The sequence below is a fragment of the Myodes glareolus genome, chromosome 14, assembly GCF_982192425.1.
Source record: "Myodes glareolus chromosome 14, mMyoGla1.1, whole genome shotgun sequence".
Classification (NCBI taxonomy): domain Eukaryota; kingdom Metazoa; phylum Chordata; class Mammalia; order Rodentia; family Cricetidae; genus Myodes; species Myodes glareolus.
In genome coordinates, this window is record NC_142039.1 from 68379522 (window position 1) to 68399124 (window position 19603).

Sequence of the window (19603 nt, forward strand, 5' to 3'; positions counted from 1 at the left end):
GCAGCAAAGAGAACCTGGATAGGACTCGCATACATAGCATCTGACTTTACAGTAAAGCCTCTCAATAATTCAATGGAGAGGAAATGTCGTTTCAACAAAAGGCTGCTACAAGAACTGGACATGCATATGCAATAAATAAGTCAAATAAAGATAAATGACAGCCTATGGAATGATAAACGCTGTGTCTGCTCTGACTCCAGGCTTCTGGTACAGAACCCCAAACGGTCTCAACCAACCACGCTGGTGGGCATGATGACCTCGCGACTCTCCTGGGTCAGGGCATAGCTTTAGCACCAGAAAACCACAGCGGTGATCAGAAGGTAAGAGTGCCACCCCCTCCGCGGGATGGGCAGGAATGACGGAGTGGAAGTGAGCAGCACTCTATCACCCATGGGCAAGGACTCAAGCCCCCACCCATGGAATAAGATCCCCACTAACACCAGGAAGCCAGGGCTTGCTGGTAAGCACACCTGGTGTTCTCAGAGAGTGACAGGCCAAAGAAGCTGTGGCTTTACACCCTCGCCTCCCTCCCACCTGCCCTGCCCCAACTGTCCTTGGTAAGTGGCACTCTGGTTTCCGTGAGTGAGAGACTAAATTCTCACTCCAGATGCAGGAGGGGCATCTTGCTCCTTCTCCTGATGCTATGATAAAAGCCCTCAACAAAGCAAGCTAAGGGAGAAAGGTTTATCTGGCTTAGTCTGAGGGCGCAATCTCTAACAGCAGGGCAGTACTGGGGGCAGCTTGAAGCAGCTGGAAGCAGAGACCAAGGAGGAACTCAGGAACCCTCCTTATTAACCTAATCAAGATAATCCCTCACAGGCACAGGCTTGCTGGGACGGCTAGTGTCCCAGGTGGCTCTAAATCCTATCAACTGAACAGTCTACACTGGCCATCTCAAAGGGATCCACACCGATTCTCCAGTTCCTGGACAAGTCAATAGACAACATCTCAAACTCCGCCACACGCTCCCACAGTTAGTACATACAGGCGTCTACCCAAGACTGTCTTCCCTCCACACGCTCCCACAGTTAGTACATACAGGCGTCTACCCAAGACTGTCTTCCCTTCAAACACCAACCACAGGACAAGCTTAAGGACAATTCACACTTTTGACCACAGCAGGTAAATGTGGAATTTCCCTCAAAGCCCTGCCCAACTCAGTAACTGAAAAAACTCAAAGGACTCAGAAACAGACCAACATAAACCGGGGGGTGGAGGGGTTGGCAGGGGGAAGGGTGGCCTAGAACATCACTGCATCACTGCTGAGCACTCAACACAAATGAGCCCCTGGGGAGGAGTCTCTTGAGGTAGGCCTCGTTCATAGGTGCCCTAAACTCAACCAATGGCCCCTATCCACTTACTAGGAGATGAAGGCAAGGGTACCAATTAAGTCCTCTAAATCCATTTAGAGGCCATGCCAAGGCCACCTCTTGACCAAACACAGGCATTTTCATCATTCCACGGTGTTCATGGTCTCAAGGAGCTCGACACTGAGAACCAAAGCAAAATACCTACGATCTTATTGTACCCTAACACTTCAACCCCTACTTCACTATATGCACACAAACCTAGCTCAGAATCACCCTAGGAATCAGGAGGGTGGGGCTATAACTTTGGAGCAGTCACCAGAAAGGTCCAAATGAGAAAACCATGCTAGATGTAAGCCTTCAGCTAGAAACAAACTGTGAAGAAAAAGAAAAGGCAAGCCACGGAGTGGGGAAAATACTAGCAAAGCAGACTAGATAAAAACAGATAGTTGTTTCAAATATAAAAAGGAACTGAACTCAATGAGAAGACATTCTATAATAATATGAAAGCCAATGATGGTGGCACACGCCTACAATCCAAACACTAGGGAATCTGAGGCAGGAGAATCATGAGTTCAAGGCTAGCCTGAACTACACAGGGAGACCGCACCTATAAAGATGAATGAGGAAGAGGAGGAAAGGAGGTAGGGAGGGGCAAGGCAGAAGAAGATGATGAATGAGAAAGAAGAGGAAGTGGTGACAGAGAGGGGAGGGGCAAACAGAAAATATCTGAATTGGCACTGTACCAAAAACCAAACCTGTGACAAAAGGCAGAAGACAAGAGGCTTAGACTCACTAGAAATAATGTAGACTAAGGCTATAATGCAACATGGAGGTCAGGGTGCAGAACAGGACCCAGGGCGTGGTGTACTGAGTGTGCCCTCAGACACACTCTCTTACACACACACACACACACACACACACACACACACACACACAAGAGTCTTTCAGTTTGGGGATCCTGTTTTATTTGTGTCCTGGCATCTAACCATCTAACTCAGAACCTTGAACACGGTTAACAGTTACATAAGAACTGGTAACTCCACTCCTGAGTGCTTACCCAACAGAATAAAAGCAGACACCAACAAAGACTTGTCCGTGAACGTCCCAAAAACCGTTGTAAGTTTAAATGTAAATGGTCCTCCAAGATGTTCCACGTCATCCCAGCCATGATGTACTGAGACACCTCAGGCCCAACCAAGGCCCCCCAAGCATGGAACTGAAACCTCCAACACTCTGAGCCAGAATGGACCTCTCCTCTTTCACCGTTCACCATCTCAGTTGTTTCATTAGTGATGCAAATGTGGTCCACAGAGAACTAAAAAGTGAAAACCTCAGGCAACCATTATGTGCTGAGCAGAAAACCAGCAGCTCAGGAAGCAATGCTCGCCGGGAAAATCTCTATCCCTGAAACACACACAGGCAAACACACCAGACACAAATGACCTACAATCTCCCCTGCAATGTTCCAAACACCTTTGTCTGAGGAGACAAAGTAGACTTTTTCAAGGGGGTTACTGTAAGGAAGACGGAGCTATGCAAATAAACACACTCAGTACACCATGAGTATCCTCATGGCCTAAACATGTTAAAACATCGACGATACACTGAAAAGCGGTATCATTACAAGTAATACATAGCCTCACTGAAATATTTAGCAATGTTTTATGTAAAAAATTGCATGTAACAGAAAACAGCAAAAATAACCCTCTGCCCCTTGACTCCTTCAGACCTGACTATGTGACACACCATGCAACAGCCTAAGCCTGAAGCAACGTTTAAATAGATTTCTTCATTAGTCAGAGACTCCCACATGCTATTCCCGTCATGACATCTGAACACACAGTATTTAACAACGCGTGCTGACGGTTTTAGTGAGGAGTCCTTAGTCATAACACAATTTACTAGAATTCAAAAGCAGAAGCAAAACGACCTTGACTTTTGGGGGAAAATACCCACACCGGGTATCATTCAGTGAAACACTCAATTTAGACTCCTGCACAGAGGACTCACTACCAAGAACTATCTTCTGTTGAGAAGCTGCAAGGGGCAAAGGTGAAGCTGGCTGAGTTCTCATTTTAAACATTACGGTAAAAACAGCTCTGGGTATGTACTACTTGGTGTTACAACAGAGGCACAAAGACAAACAGCTGACCACAGGGACCAGCTTCTGGAAGCTTCTAAGTACTGTGCAGCCTGACTAAAGGAATTTTCCATAATTTCATTTAAGGTGATATTACTAAAAACTGAACAGATCTTAAACATCTAGAAATAATTTAGAGCATGGATGAATGTGTAAGGGAGGAAGGAGAGGAACTTTAAAATCAAATACACAATTCCTATAAAGCACAGGAGACAGGGCCACAATGGGCTTATCATATACATGCACACACACAAACACACATCTCCCTGTGATGTTCAAAAGAGGCCAGCTATGCGCAAGCCCAGAAACTTGGCTTTAGCCTACGAGGAAGCACACACTTTGTGGCCCACTGAGCCATGGAGACAGTAAGAACTCTAACTCCAGAGAACTTAAAGACGGGTGTTTTGTTTCCTTGAGGTCTCGGGTTAGAAGTCAAGGTGCTGGGGTTCCACACCCCGAGCGAGCACAGGAGGAGTAAGTCCTGAGTTCCACTGGCAGCACGGAAGTGTCACAGGACTCACCAAGCAGCACTCTCGGCCTGGCCCTTCACCTCACAGGTAATCTTGATTTCTCTGAAGCCTTGTTTCAATCCCTACTTTTTCTTTTCCTTCAACAGTTTTAGCAATAATTCAGGAACTCAGTTACCACTACAATTTCAGTTATCAAAACAGAGAAATACACTAATACACTCTGTATTTTATTTAGGGTAACTTATTTCAAAGGTATGCTCAATACCATGAAATGAAACTACATTTTCAGTAAGTTTCAAGATAAAGTATTTTCCCCATCCAAGGTCGGCCTCGTAAACAGTCCACACAGCTGGAGTAACACTGGGCACATCTGCATGCCCTCTCTCCGCTAGCATCCCACATTTGACACAGCTTCACCCCAAGCACCTGCTTAACATCCTAATTGGCACGCTGATACACTTGGACATTTGTGTGAGTTAGTAAAGTAATACAACAGAAGAATTAAAAATGGCAGACTGTCTACTGGAGGAATGAAATGCAGGGTGGGGCAGCAAGATTTTGAATACTTTTTCATATATTTTTTTAACTAGAATCTTCTTTTTAAATTTTGATTTGGAATGCAAGTAAAATACAGTTTCAACTCTACAGAAGAGATTTAAATGGGAAGTCAAGAACACCCAGTCCAAGCACTAATACTATGTAGGAATCCTTTGCACAATACATGTAATAACTACGTTTTCACCACATTTTAGGAGAAAAGGAAGGAAAAATAAACAAATGTCTACAGCTAGAAATACTGTCAGTAAACAGGAGCATGGTCTGGGACAGCCAACAGCCCCTAAAAACACACTGTCAATGAATGCAGTCCGAGGGGTGAGCTGGGGCAGATACACGCTGAGGCCCATTTCAAACTGTCCTGAAACCACAAAACAGGATTTCTATGGCAGTTTGCTGTGTTCCAGAAACCTGAAGCTCTAAGTCTTCAGAAATGAACAAGGCACCACAGAGTTCGGGTAGATGGTGAGGGAAGACGACGCCCTGTGCCCCCCCCCAGGGTGAGGACATGCAAAGCTTTCAAAGGGCACGCAGATGGGCCAGAGCGCCCAGATTCTGTTGCCTCTAGTGCTCCAGAATAGGTAACTAAGGCTTCAGTGGGATACAAGGTGCTTGCTGAATAACTAACAAACACAGCTGACCAAAATTAAGACTTTACAATTATATTGGCTAATATACTGTCTTAAGTAGGTTTCTTTTCTGACCCTGAATTGCATTTCACACAAACAAACACAACAGAGCTTCTGGACTATCTCAAACACATTTATGAAAAGGACATTCTTTGGAGAAAATCTGTGGATTAGGACAATAAACAAACTGCCCCAAAATTGTCTATAGTACAAATACAGAGTATCTAACAGAATACAGAAGGAAGAAATAAAAGTCAAATCCAAAAGAAAACTACTTATGAATTAAAATATGAACAAATACCCTGACTGTACAAAAAGTTTAACATACATAAAACAGATACTAGATTAACTTCGGAAAAGCAATCAGGCTAACTCAACATGACAAAGAGCGCATGGTTCTGTATTTGCATAGCCTGCAATGGACAACAGCAGACTGTACCAAAACACCAAAATCTCATCCAGACAGCATCACTCACAGAGATGAAGGACAAGGGGAAGTCAAGGATGGCTACAGTAATCACCGTGGGACTATCAGGGGGCCTGTCAGGACCAGTAGACAGTACCAGTGGCTGACACACTCACCTGAAGTGCTCTGCCTTTGAAATGCCACCATCTCCGGTCTAGAATTCACGACACTGAATCTTAAAAACCCTAGAGCACTCCACACTCCCAACCAGCTGCCCCACAGCCCCCGCAGGCCTCACAGCCAATCCCTGAGAGACACAGACTAAGAATCCTAATGCTCTTGGTCTAAGTTCCTGGGAACCAGACGCAGCCTGCACACTGAAAGTCGCCTGTATCTACCAATTCCACAGCCTCAATTTAACTAAGCAAGAAGACAAATATTTGTGAGGAAAATGTCACCTGAATTCATTGTATACGATCCCTAAATGACTGACATGACATGTTGCCATTATTTTCACAGCTATTACACTGTTAGCAGGCATTGCGAGTGATCCATAGATGATTAAAGTACATGGAAAGATGGGAGGGGCCTACATGTAAACACTACGCAGTTGTCTATGAGAACAGTCAGCATCCACAGAGCCTGGAATTCTGGGAGAGGAGGAAATCACAAGGAAAGACCCGAGAACCAGCCATCCCATCCGCCTTCTCAGGCAGACAGAACAGAAGTATGAGAACACCATTCCCACAAGAAGGGCAGTAACCACCTTCCCGAATTACACAGTGAAATGTTACCTTTTTAGGTATGCACCATTTTAAGGAAGCAGTAAAACCTTACTAAAGCCAGAATATAACTCATCTGCACTGGATGTACCCAAATCCCATAAAATTCCACAACAGTTTGGGGTGAAGCCAGGCTTGTAAAGACGAGCACCCTGAAGGGCATGAGCCACAGTCACTAGGTCTCCAAAAGAACGGTAAATCATCCCACATTTTCGGAGCTGGCCCAGGCAGGCACAGCAGCTAATTCTTACTAAATAAACACTTGTGCAATGAATGAAACACTATAGGTGGTTCCCTTGAATGACTAGGGGAATACCCCTTTCACATTTCACTAACAACACTAGTTTTATCACTATCTTGTGGGTCATGATCGCCTAGGTTGTTTACTAGGGGAAACAGACTCATTCCGCACCACGGCTCAGAAGTTCTAACAAAGTAAACTGCAAGATAACAACCTTTAATTCTGGGGAAACACGGCCCTAACCGAAAGTACAACCGTGCCACTAGTGTAAAAACACTGTGACCTATGGTCACACTCACTGAAATGGGAGACACTGTTCACACCAACATTCGGAGCTCAGGCCTGCACCTGAGAATCCTCAATGAGGCAGATGTTGCCATTCAAGTGTTTCTGAGCAATCAGATGCACAAAGCAGAACGCTGTGACCTGAGACCTGGTTTCTCCCACTAAAGTTTCACAAGGATTGCTCCTTTGCCACAAATAATTATCTTAATGGCTTCAAGCATTTTTTTCAACTTCTAAAACAATCCACATGTTGCAAAAGTGTCTTCCCAATGTTAACAGACTAAGAATATTCTTTTCTTATGAAACTGTAAAAAGGAGACAAAGTGGAATCTTTGGTAATAGTTCAAACCACAGAACATCTTAAGGGACAATGGACCACTGCAGAGCAAGTATGTGACCAGCCCAGTCTGACAGTAAGATTCCCTTCCAGGAGGCTGGAAAGATGGCTCAGTTGTTCAGTTCTCAGACTGCTCTTTCAAGGGAGTTTAGCTTCTAGCCTGTAGCTCCAGTCCCAAGGGATCCAGCCTTCTCTCCTAGCCTCCACAAGTGCCCACACATGGCATATGGATCCACACATGCACATAAAGAAAATGAATCCTAAAACAACAACAACAAAAGATTATTTTACCTACCAGCACAGAATATCCCAGGGACTTCACTCCTGATTATAACGGTCCGAACTTTCTTATCTGATTTCAATGCATCCACAGCTTTTGAAAACTAAACCAAAGTAGAGAGGGGAAAGAAGAATAAGGGGAAAAAATCATTGTCAGGATCATGACAACAATGTATCTTAGTATAAGAAGCAAATAGCTTAATCTCACACTCACCATTTTGAGAAGATTTTTACTGAGTGAATTTTTCCCATAAGCTCTGTTTATTCCAAGCACCACAATTCCTGGTTAAGGAGGGAAGGAAAGAACACACACTAAGGTTAGTGAGGTGCTCAGAGAACAGCCTGCAGCGTAAAGCTGACTAACCTGGCACACGACCAATCGTCATCTTAACCAACGTTTCTTGCAAAGCTGGGCCTTTATTTCTACAGCTACAGCTTCCTTTGCAAAGCAAGTCTTTTTTTCTTAATATGGCAGCTAAAAACATACCAAATCAATCAGTGCTGACTATTCTCAGTTTACTTTAAGGAGAAATTTTCAGCGTTATGGGCCCTTCCTTCAACTTTTGTCTTTGAAAGCGACACAATAGGAATCTGCAATTTCACAGGAATCGCTAAGACTGGGGAGGCCGCACAGTAGAAACTGGCAATCACAGTTCCATTCATCACCGTCCAGTAAGTGGTATACACAAGTCACAGCACTGCTGCATGCAGGCCTCTGATCTGCTTTCTGCGGCTGCTCCAGTCACTGCTCCTTGCTGCTTAACAGAGTCAGCACTTCTATGCCAGGCTTCCTCCTGACCTCTGCCCTGCACCCTTAACCCAGCAACACTTCATTCAGACCTACATGCAATTCAGACTCGGCCCAAATAAAACAGAGTTTATTTTATCTTTCCCCTAAAACCCAAGCTCCCCCTGCTCGCTCCCAGTTTTATCAAACTTTCATCTGAACCCAGGCTCTCCAGCCCAGCTGCAGCTGTCAGACTAACTTTCTGAACCCAGTTCCATGCACAGAATTCACCACTTCTGCAAAATCCTTCATTTACTACAACACGTCTGAACTCAATGGCCAGAGCTGCAGATCTGAAGTTCTGTACAACCTGCACTCGAACTTCTCCTCTAAGTACAAACTTTCACCGTGGGTCAGAAAAGCCTTCTCCAGCTCTCAGCATGGGCCTTATCGGTCCCTAACTTAAACCATGGGAAACTACACACATCCAAACACCCTCAGGGAGGAAAAAAGCTTGCAGGGGACTGAGGCCGTGAGAAGGTTCAGAGGCCTACACCTGCGGTGACTGAGAGCTGCAGCCCAGGGCCTACAGCATTCGTATAGTAGCTCACTAATCCCACAGCAACCCAACAGATAGCCACCATTCTTTCCCAGTTATCTAATCCCACAGCAACCCAACAGATAGCCACCATTCTTTCCCAGTTATCTAGGAGAGGTTAAGTATGTGCCATTAGCAAGTAGGTGGTTATCTAGCCCCACACCTAAATGACTGCACTACATACATGCAAACTTCAGTTTCCATGCGAAGATAAGTGAGTAGCTCAAGCCAGATGAACTGAGTACACATTATAGTACTCAGCTGTCCCATTAAATACACACCAACATGAATGGTGCTCGGTGACTCTGACCAGACTGGCATGGCCTGGAGCAAAAGAAGGCCAAGGAGTGGGTCCTCCAGACACTGCTGAGACCAGCCAGAAACTGGATGCACAGGAAGGAAAGTGGAAATCACCGGAAAGAAGGCTTAACTGGACTGAGACACGCCTTGAACTAACTAGTAAAGCACACCTCTAGAGGTGACTACGACCACCCCTACAGCTGCAACCTAATGAATGAATTAATAATCCCTTGATGGAGTCTTAGTGTGATAGTGTTATAGGAAAGTAGCAAAAGGCAGGAGGTGGGCCTGGCTGGAGGAAATGGACTACTAAGTGTGGTGTCTTTGGGAGCTGTATCTTGCCCTGGTCCCTTCTTATCTCTCCTCCCTCCCTCTGATCACCATCCTCCATGAAGTGAACAGCTTCCTCCACTGATGTGGGATTCCCCTCTGTATGCTGTGATTACCAATAATGAATAAAGAATCTGGCTTGGCCTATAGCAAGGTAGAGCTTAGTTATGTGGGGAAAACTAAGCTGAATGCTGAGAGAAAGGAGGTGGAGTCAGAGAGAAGTCATGGAGACGCCACCAGAAACAGACATATTGGAACCTTGCGGGTAGGCCAGAAATAGACATGTTGGAACCTTGCCGGTAGGCCACGATCCTCATGGTAAAATATAAAATAATGAAAATGGGTTAAATTAAGATGTAAAAGCTAGTCAATAAGAAGTCAGAGTTAATAGGCCAAGCAGTGTTTTTAAATAATATAGTTTCTGTGTGGTATTTCAGAGTCTGGGCAGCCAGGGAAACAAACAAGCGGCCTCCTACAACAAATTGGTCCTCCAACGTGGTTGACTATATCCACATAAAACATTAGAGGGCTTGGAAAGGAATTCTAGATACTAAAAAACAAAATTTAGCTGCATTTTTTTCGGATGGGCTCTGATTGCTGGCAGCATGCTGCAGATCCTTTAAGAAAGGTTTTCCTGATTCAGCGGTAGCAGAATTTAAAAAAAAGGCACACGGCTTTGAAACGGCAGTTTTCTGGGCCATGCTGCCAGTGTGAACTGGCTCTTTCAGAAGGCCCAGCATTTAAATGCAGTCTATGGGCAGAGTGCTGCAAGTTACTTGGTGGCAGCATGGGCCAACTGATTATCAAAGAGAGTTGAGTTGGTGAGGACGGCTCCCACACAGCAGTCTCAGAGGCAGTGAATGGACTTCAGCCATGTCAGACAGGGTGGAGCAAGCAGGCAGGGTCATATTTCCCCTGGTAATGCTATCACTTAAGTTCATAAGAAGGGCTTAGCATTTTAAGAAGCACTTCTGGTCAGAAAAGGATTACAGATACACAATAAAGACAAATCCAGATTTTAAAAAAGACCTCCAAATGGGTCATAGTGTTGGATAAATGTAGGCTTGGGAAAGAGAAGAAAAAGAGTATAGAAAGTTGGAAAAGAAGTAAATCGTTTAAAAAATAAAACAAAGTCTTTAAAGAGACAGAGTACACACAGTCATAGATTAAAAGGAGTAAAGAAAAATAATCTACGTAAAGATGGAAAAATACACAGAGAGTCTGGATTATGTATATTATTGTATTTTCTTTCAATTTTTTGACTGTGAAGGATCTAAGTACAGAGAGACATTTCATTGTATGGGCTGCTAAGATAAATCAGCATAAATATTTTAGTGGTTTCTTGACTTCAAATTTTGTGTCTAAGGATATGTCGCTTTGGAAAAGAGGTTCTTCTTTTGTTTCCACAGAAGATGAGAACCTGTGGAATCCTTCCAGACTGATGTGGTATGTATGCTTGTGCACATGTGCGCCTGGTGTCATGGATGCTATATAAAGGACATCAAGTCCCCTGAAACTGGAGCTATGAAAGGTTGTGAGCCACCATGTGGGTGCTGGGAATAGAACCTCTTCCTTGCAAGAGCAGCAAGTACTCTTGACCCCTGAGCCATCTATCTCTCCAGCCCTGTATCAACTTTTATAACAGGCAACTTAGAGAGAATGTAACAATCCATTAAGAGAAACAATTAAAAACAAAAGTAAACACATGAAAAACACTACTACCATAAAAAGCATCCTTTAAAAGACTGAATCATCATAGCCATAAGAAACAACCTAGTAAGGGAATGGAGAGGAGGTGCTTTTAAAGCTGGGGTAAGACATCACATTTTTAGAAATAGCCAGAGAGGAGAGGCTGAAGGGAGGACCAAGCGACACTCTTAGCAAGATCTAGGCAGATCCTACTGGCAGACACTTCCTACAACTCTGAACGCCAGAAAAATAGAATTAAACAAATTAAACATGTCCTCACACAGTAAGTTAGAGTTGTAAACAATTCCTTCACATCTACAACACAACACTGATTCTGAACAGAACGGTGCTAAATCCACCTGAAAAGCAGCAATGCATCAAAAACCAAGGAAATACTAAAGAATGAACAGGGCGAAGGAGGAAGGAGCCAAGCCATCACGCAGGGCAACAGTAGTCAGGGTGGGCAGAGGGCCTGCCTCCTGGGGATTTCCTTCAAACACACCAGTGTAAGTCAGTGGGACAGAGGTAAACATGCAAGTATGGCTAAGTGCTCACGGGAAAAGCAAAGGACATACACATACACCTAAATACAGAAGACCTAACGGGTGCAGCTCAAGGACTGACGACTCCTAAGGAGTGGCTTCCTCCGCCCCCATTCTTTCAATTTGGTGCTGCGGGTGCCCACGTTTTGTCCTTTGTAGGTGGCAGAAGCATCCTTCAGTTTGTACAGTATGAATTCTGTCAAATGTTTTGTCTGAGTATGTTGGGATAATTGCGGTTTTTCTTGCTTAACTTGCTGGTGCGATGAATCACTTGAAATGCTTTTCAATAATGACCCACACCTGCATCCCCCAGAGTAAACTCCGCGTGGTTGTGGTAAATAGCTCTTTTTATGTAGTGTTAAGACTTAATTTATTTGTGTTTTATTTGAGGCCAAAAAAGACACACACACCTAAATACACAAGACCATGAGGGTGACGAAACTAGTGAAAAAGACAACAGAAAGAACAAACACGATGCATAATAATCCAATCATTCAATAGTAACCTTAGGCTCGAAAGACCTAAAGAGATCATCAGGGTTTGTAGAAATAGCTCAGCTAGGGGAACGCTTGCCCTGCATGAATTCAGCAAACAAAACTGTCAGTGACTAATAAGCAAGACTTGATGGCTGGCTCTAAAGACACACGCTGTTGATTTTAAGGTAAATCATGCTGGCACTAATCTAAGAAAGCTGGAGCAGGTATATCAATTTCAGAGAGCTGATTTTGGAGCAAGGTATAGCCTTCCAAAAGAAAGGGACATGCTGTAATTCAAGGGTCCTGCTCCTCTAAGACAGTATCATCCTTCATGTGCTTGCAACTGTAGAAAAACCAACTTTGGGGAGAAGAGATAAACCACACCCCATACAACTGCAGACTGTAACTCTCCTCTACCAGCAGACAGGCTGACTGCAAAAGCCACTCACTGAACGCAGAAGCTTTAGCCGATCACAGTGGAGTTTACACTCTTCGCAAGCTCAAGGAAACATCAGTAAGAGAGACCACACTGGGGGTGAGAACACTTTAACCCACATAGTACACTCCTGTAATCCCAGCACTGAAAAAAGATCACAATTCTAGGCCAGTGGACTATTCTGCAAAGCTATGTTAAAAGACAAGAAAGTGGGGGTTGGAGAGATGAGATGGCTCAGCGGCTGAGAGCACGGGCCACTCTCCCAGTGGACCCAGGTTCGACTCTGTCACTCACATAGCCACTCACAGTTGTCTGTAACTACAGTTTCAGGGGATCCAACACCCTCACACAGACAAAACACTAATGCACATAATTTTTTAAATATTTTTTTAAAAACGAAAGAAAAGAAAATGGAACTGGGACAGCAAATAATTGCAAAGGAAGGGAAAGGTGAAAACCAGCAGAATCAATGGCAGAATTAACGACAGTGGGAAAAGAAACCCAGCACAGAAAGTTCAAGGTAACAAGGGTAGTGTGTGCATGTGCGCGTGCGTGTGTGCCCTGGGCTGACAACAGGTGTCCTCTCCATTGAGGCAGTCTCTCAGCTGAACCCAGACCAGGCGCTCTGTCTAGTCCAGCCCTATGATTTCCACTCTCTGCCTTCACACTAGGGTCACAATACCAGCTGCACGAAGCCCAGCTGGGCACCAAGGCCACTCGGTGTCTGGGTGGGCTCTGTAAATCCAAACTCCAGTCTTCACTCATGGATAGTAAGCATATTAAACACCTGAATCAATCCTCTAGCCCCCAAAATGATGTTTTTGAAAGATGAGTAATTTGATAAGCCTCTATCAAAGAAACTTGAACAATTCTCAAAAGGCTCTGTAAAAAATAGAAACAAAAGAACCGTGTTCTACCTCAGTCCACAAGGTTAGTTAGCATCAGACCAGATAACAATTACAGAAACAGAAAACTAAAGACAAGTACATCTCCTAAACACAGATGCAAATCAAATACAAGCATTCTTAACCACAACCACATGGGATTACTTCAGGGTAGAGGTGTGGGTCATTATTGAAAAGCATTTAAAGTGACCCATCGCCTCAGTAAGCTAAGCAAGAAAAGCCAAGATTATTCCAGAAAAAGTACTTGACAAAATTCAACAAGATTAAAAATTTAACCTACTGATGGAAGAAGCTTCCTCAACTGAACCAGACTCAGACAACAAAGTCTGAATGCTGTCCTCCGCAGCCCAGAGCAGCGGGAGGAGGGAAATCCAGCAGTGTAAAGTAGCAGGAGAAAGAAATTAAGACTTTCAAAAAGAAGCAAAGCCATGACATGCCATATATGGGGAACACAGAAAGTATTAGTACAAATAAAAGAGCCACACAGTACAACGTCTCTGGAAAGAACTCCAGAGAATTCCTACACATCAGCAATGAGGAGCTGGAAAATGAAAGTAGCGAAACAATTCCTTCATGACAAGAAGCAGAAATGGAGCCAGTCAGTGCAGATAAACCTATGAAGACAAAAAAAAAAAGAAAAAAAAATTGGGGGGAGGGGGGTTCTGAGAGAGGGAGCAAATGGAGTGTCCTGTTGAAGACTAGAGGGTTTATGTAGTTTGATGTTTCGAAAATGATCTAAATTGAAGCTGAAGAGATGGTTTGATGGTCAAGAGCACTTGTTGCTCTTGTTGCGGCCCTGAGCTTGATTCCCGGCATCTACACCAGGTGGACTGAAACCACTGTTAACGCCAGATCCTGAGGATCCTTCGGCCTCTTTTGGCTTCAGTGAGCACTGTGCTCCCGTGCACATTTATGCACACATGCACACACATATATACATAAATCTTTTTAAAAAACAAAAATAAAAATGTTCTAAATTTGGATTGTGTTGAGAGAGCAGAGCTGTGAAGATGCCTTATTGAACATTATGGTCCATCAATCAATCATACCTCAGTAATTCAAAACTCTAACTTTATTATTGACATAATACATATATTCATAAAATATATGGAAATATATGTACTGATATTTTGTTTGTAATCTAACAAATAAAGGTTGCCTAAAGATCAGAGTGCAGAGCTAAGCTATAGAGACCAGGCAGTGGTGGCACACACCTTTAATCCCAGCACTGAGAAGACAGAGGCACATGGATCTCTGTGAGTTCAGGGCCACCCTAGGCTAGATGAGATTGAATCTGTCTAAAAGACAAACAGAGCTCACACAAAGGTGATCACATGCCTTTAATCCCAGCACTAAGGAGGTGGAGACAGGAGTGATATGGCTGGATGGAGAGAGACATTTAGGGTGGGAGGAGACAAGAGCTCAGACACAGTCTGAGGATTCATAAAGAGAACAATCAGTCTGAGGTTTCCTTGAGACAGCACCCAGTCTGAGGATTTGTAGAAACAGGATCGCCCCTTCGATCTGAGCGTTGGTAAAGAAAAGAACTCTCTAGTGCTGACTGTTCTGCTTCTCTTCTCTCTAATATCTGACTCTGAGTTTTATTTATTAAAACCAATTAGAATTCGTGCTACAACTATATCTTTTAGAACATGAAGAAAGATGTGCTAGCAGACTTGCGCCATGCACCAGTCTACCATGATAAAGTTGGCATAAATAAAGGCCATGGAAGGGCTCAGAGAAGTCTCTCACCAGATCTTTGCATCTAGAGTGAAGGATGAAGAAGGTGCATCAAGAATTACTTCTCTGTTCACTTGTTCATTTGTTATCTGCCAGGAATTGTCTCAACAGTTTTACAAAGACATCTTTAAAACGGGCCACAGTATAGTCCAAGCTTACTACTCTACAGAAAACAAAGTTCCTAGGGCCAGGGAGAAGCCATTCCCGAAAGCATGTGCAGAAGCCCGAGCAGAAAGGGCTGCAGAATAGCAGGTCAGGGGCAACTGCAGGGTGTGAGCTGACTAGGCCCAAGGGAGAAAGCCTGCAAGCAGAAGCTCCCCAGCACACCAACATGAAGAGTGAGCAGGAAGGAGGGTGACTGAAAACAGCAGGGACGGGATGGGGGGATGGATGGACTAAGAGCAGCCTCTGTAAACCAAGACAAGACCTCTAGGCTCCTCTAAAACTGAGTAGGGTGAACAAAGAAGAAATAAGCACTAGGGAGACCTGGCTCTCTGAGAGGACTCCCACTGCAAATGACAAACACAGCTCTGACAACAGCTACAAGCCCGCAGCATTCTGCATGTGCCGACTTCTGCCACTGGCCTAAACCTTACACAGCTGGATGCTTCTCTGGTCCCAGAGGGTTCTAATATTCCTGAGAGGCTGAGAGCAACAAATTCTGGACTCATCACTCTGACAAACCCACTGGGAAATCTTGAGAATGTGCTGATGGAATCCACTCAGACCTCAGCACCTGCAGCAGCCCCTCCCCTCTCCTACACACCACCAGGCACCCTACCTACATGGAGATTTCTCACCTGGAGAAGTGAGTTTACATTAAAGGGGATATTGGTGGCCACACAGTCTGAGCCCCACCCTTTCCCCTACCTAGCCTGGGAATCATCTAGCCTGGGTACAAGATTCTGCTATGAAATTACAACCATCCTCAAAGATCTGTGAAAGATCATCACTCCTGCCTCATCCACCCTGGTTCCACTCTTCAGAACCCCCTCAACGCTGTGTCTCTGGTGCCTGGGTCTGAACTCTCCTGAGTCCCTGCCATGCTGTTTGCTATCTGTCTGTTCATGGCAAAAACTCTAGTAACTAAAACACCAACAATCTGCCTCAGTGTCCCTCTTAAACCTACATCACCAACCTTTCAGAGACTCCATCTGGCAGTATCCCACCCCTCACGTTTTCCTTTGCACTCCCTTACAGTTGGCTCAGCAGTAAAAGCAAAGCAAAGCCTGCACTGTCATTCCTGCCAATCCTAAAGGAATGCTGGGTCAGTCTTAGGGCCGGGGAGTCCTAACTACTGATACTTACATTAAAGACTAAACTGAAAGCATTGCTGCTTATCAAATCATCTTCCATGTGCTCTGTCTTCTCCTGCAATCCAACCACATCCCAACTTAAAGGCTTCCCAGATGTTCTATGTGGATTTGCATGGAACATGCACTCAATTTGGTACATATAGTTAGCTGTATTCCCGACTCCTTCATAAGCAACGCACCACTGGGGCATACAACTTAACTGAAACACCAGCACCCCTAAGCTTACCCCAAAGACTGACATTCAAGGCTTTAATGATTCTAGGCCTGTCTAAGCTGCAAGCTGGGGGCTGCCTGCTACTCCATCATACCAGACTTGCCTTTGGCGGTTTCCCAAATACACATCTCCATCATTTTGACCATTCCATTGTCTCACACGACTTGAATGAACGAGAAGCAAAATGACTCCCCATACTCCTGAGCACCTCGCACAGCCTACCTACTCATCTGGCATAGAGACTGTATCATCTCATCATTCTGCTTGATGCATCGGATAGTTGGAGAGCAGGGGAACCCGCTTCAGAATCGTCAGTTTCCATTGCCTATGTGGAGTGCCTTGGAGTGGGCTGGGTGGCTCAACCCTGTGATTCCAGAACTCTTGTGTCAGGATCTTCGGTTCCAGGGCAGCCTAGGCTACACAGTGAGAGATAAACCCTGCAGATACTGCAGGGTTCTCCAAAAGCGTGTAAGCGAGCATCATTTGACCTTCAAAAGACAGGAGAGCTTCTTAAAAGACAGCCATCCTGACCAACTTATTTTTCCTTTCTACTTAACAGATTCCAGCACTCTACAAATGGACGTCGCGATGCAATGAGTGGTCCTCTCTTCCATCGTGGGCAATAATAACCTATCCCACCTTCTCCACCCCTGTAGCGAGGCTAACACTGCAATTAAAAGGAACTTCCCCAATATTCCCCTGCATCTTACCTTTGCATCGCTCCCCACACTCTGTCTCCCAGAACAGGGAGCCCAAGAACAAGATGAGTATCTTTTATTTGCTCCACGGTGCTCAGGAAGGGAAATAGATAAATAAATAAATAAATAAAAGTGCCCAAAATTCTTTAAGTGGAGTGCAACAGTTCCCCAAAACTAACTCTCTGAGATAAAATGTACAAAAGAAAAAGATGACTCTCTCTAATTTAAGATTCTCTCGGATAATAAAAGGTATCCCCGCTGCAGCTCCTACAACTCTCGCACTGACGCCGAAGGTGGCAGGGAGCTATTACACAGCAAGAAGCAACCCTGGCCCAGTACTGAATCCCCGGCCTTGACCTTGGTTGGAGAGACCCCAGACGCGAGCAGCAGCACCGTGCGCGCTGAACCCGGAGGGCCACCATACCCTCCGGCCGCAGAGACAGCCGGGCCGACCTCCGCGGCCTCGCCCGCAGCTCACCTCGGTTCTCCTCCTCCAGGTGCCGCACGCGCAGCTCGTCCTCCGTCTTCACCTCAGAGCTGTAGCCCCTCCTTGGGGCGGGATCCCCGGCCCAGGCCACTGGGCCAAGTCGCGCACAGCACGCGGCCACCAGGCGGACGCGACCCGCTCTCAGGGCGCCCAGAGCGCCCGGAGCTGCCGCCGCCATATTGTCTGTTTACAGCGGGCGCCCGCGGCCAGGCCCCGCCCCCCGTTTGGGAACGCGCACGCGCTGGACGGCCGTCTGGTGACCTGGCCCCGCCCCTTGCCGTCTGGCCCCGCCCAGGCTCTCATTGCCCAGGTGGTTAGGGAGAGACAAGTCTGTGCTGCCAGTGAGACATTAGTCTCTTGCCACCACAGAGAAGAGGCATCTTCTCTTAGCTATGGAAACGCTAAAGGAACACATTCTGAAGTACTAGAGGGATTTGCCTCCCTGCCCTCTTTGGGACATAGTCTAGGGTTGTGACTTCCGTAGGGAAGGAAAGATAAACACCCTTGTACCCCTCCCTTTGGATGTCGAAGTGTTAAAAATCCACAAGGAAAAGGAATTTCCTTCCAGAATCCCAGGTGGGGCAGTTTGGAGCCTTGAGTTCAGTCAGAGGAGGAAGTTCTCTCCAGGCAGAAGAGTCACGGGTCTGTGTCAGACCATCTTGGGGAAAGACTGGAGATGGCGATGGGTCAGTGATGGATGGGACCTCACCTTGACCCGGACTACCTAGCTAGACATACTCCTCCATTTACACCTAAACCTCATGTCAGGACCTTGAAGATGGACCTGGGGGACAAGGACATCATAGGACCCCTTTGTTCCTCTTCCCTATGTGGACACATTGAACTAATCTCTAATTGGCCTATTAAAGTCAGGTGGTTGAATCTAGTTGATCAGCGCTGGCTTGGTACTAAGGACTCCCATCACAAGGTCATTGTATTAAGTGAGCAGAATGGTGAATGAAATTGCTCCATTCCCTTAGGAACGGGGGGGGGGGGGGGGGGGGGAGGGGGGTAGTAGCTCAGCCTGGGACCTGGGCTTGTCATTACATGTGCCTAGTAAACCTAGCAAGTGAAGGGGAAAGCAGCAAGTAGTGAACTAGGCCTACTTGTCTACCTATGGGGACTTCCTGGAGGCCAGTGTCCCAACAAAAGCCCACCCCAAGGAAAGCTCAGCCAAAACTCAAGCCCAGGAATAGTTCCGAGTCTAGGGCTCCTCCCGAAACCTCAGGTCAGTTCTGTAAAGATATTTATTAGAGTGCCTTGTTTGAGAATTCCCTGCTACCTGGCTTTTGTCAACGCTCCACCCAGGGAAAGCCTATTTAGGAATAGTGTCTAGTCTTCAAATTGTACCACTGTTACTGAGTTTAAGGGTTGGTGCTTGTGTGCTCCAGAGTCCTAACAAGCCAGGCTCCACCACGTGTTCTCAGTAAGCCAATTAAAAAGTAAAAATCAGAAATGGGAGAGTGATTCAGATATGTCCATACTGGAAAGAGAGACAAACAGATTCAATGCTGCTTCAAGTCCTTCTTCAATTTAAGCAGAGAAACAGAGTCATGCAGAGCCAGGATAATGTGTGGTCCCTTCCATCATCGACCCAGCATTGTCTGTGAGAAATACCTGGGGTGGGAGTTGGGGGGCAGGGGATTCCAATTCCCTGGGGAACCTTATTTCCCAGTATAAAATCAGAAGAAGCGATAGAATGTCTCTTTAG

At 45.4% G+C, this 19603-nt stretch overlaps 1 protein-coding gene across 5 annotated transcripts in view; it reads right to left on the minus strand.

Moving 5' to 3' along the window:
- Auh (AU RNA binding methylglutaconyl-CoA hydratase) overlaps window positions 1–18101 on the minus strand; it is a 97160-nt gene extending 79059 nt beyond the window's left edge. For 3 of the 5 annotated variants that reach the window (XM_048447871.3, XM_048447870.3, XM_048447869.3), the window contains exons 1-3: window positions 17884–18101; window positions 7649–7716; window positions 7451–7538 (exon numbers count right to left, since the gene is read on the minus strand). In XM_048447871.3, the coding sequence (XP_048303828.1) occupies window positions 7451–7538; window positions 7649–7716; window positions 17884–18070 (343 nt within the window). In that variant the 5' untranslated portion in view covers window positions 18071–18101. The remainder of the gene's footprint in view (window positions 1–7450; window positions 7539–7648; window positions 7717–17883) is intronic. The other 2 variants (XM_085699527.2, XM_048447872.3) reach the window with 1 other exon arrangement.
- Window positions 18102–19603: the final 1502 nt, after the last annotated feature.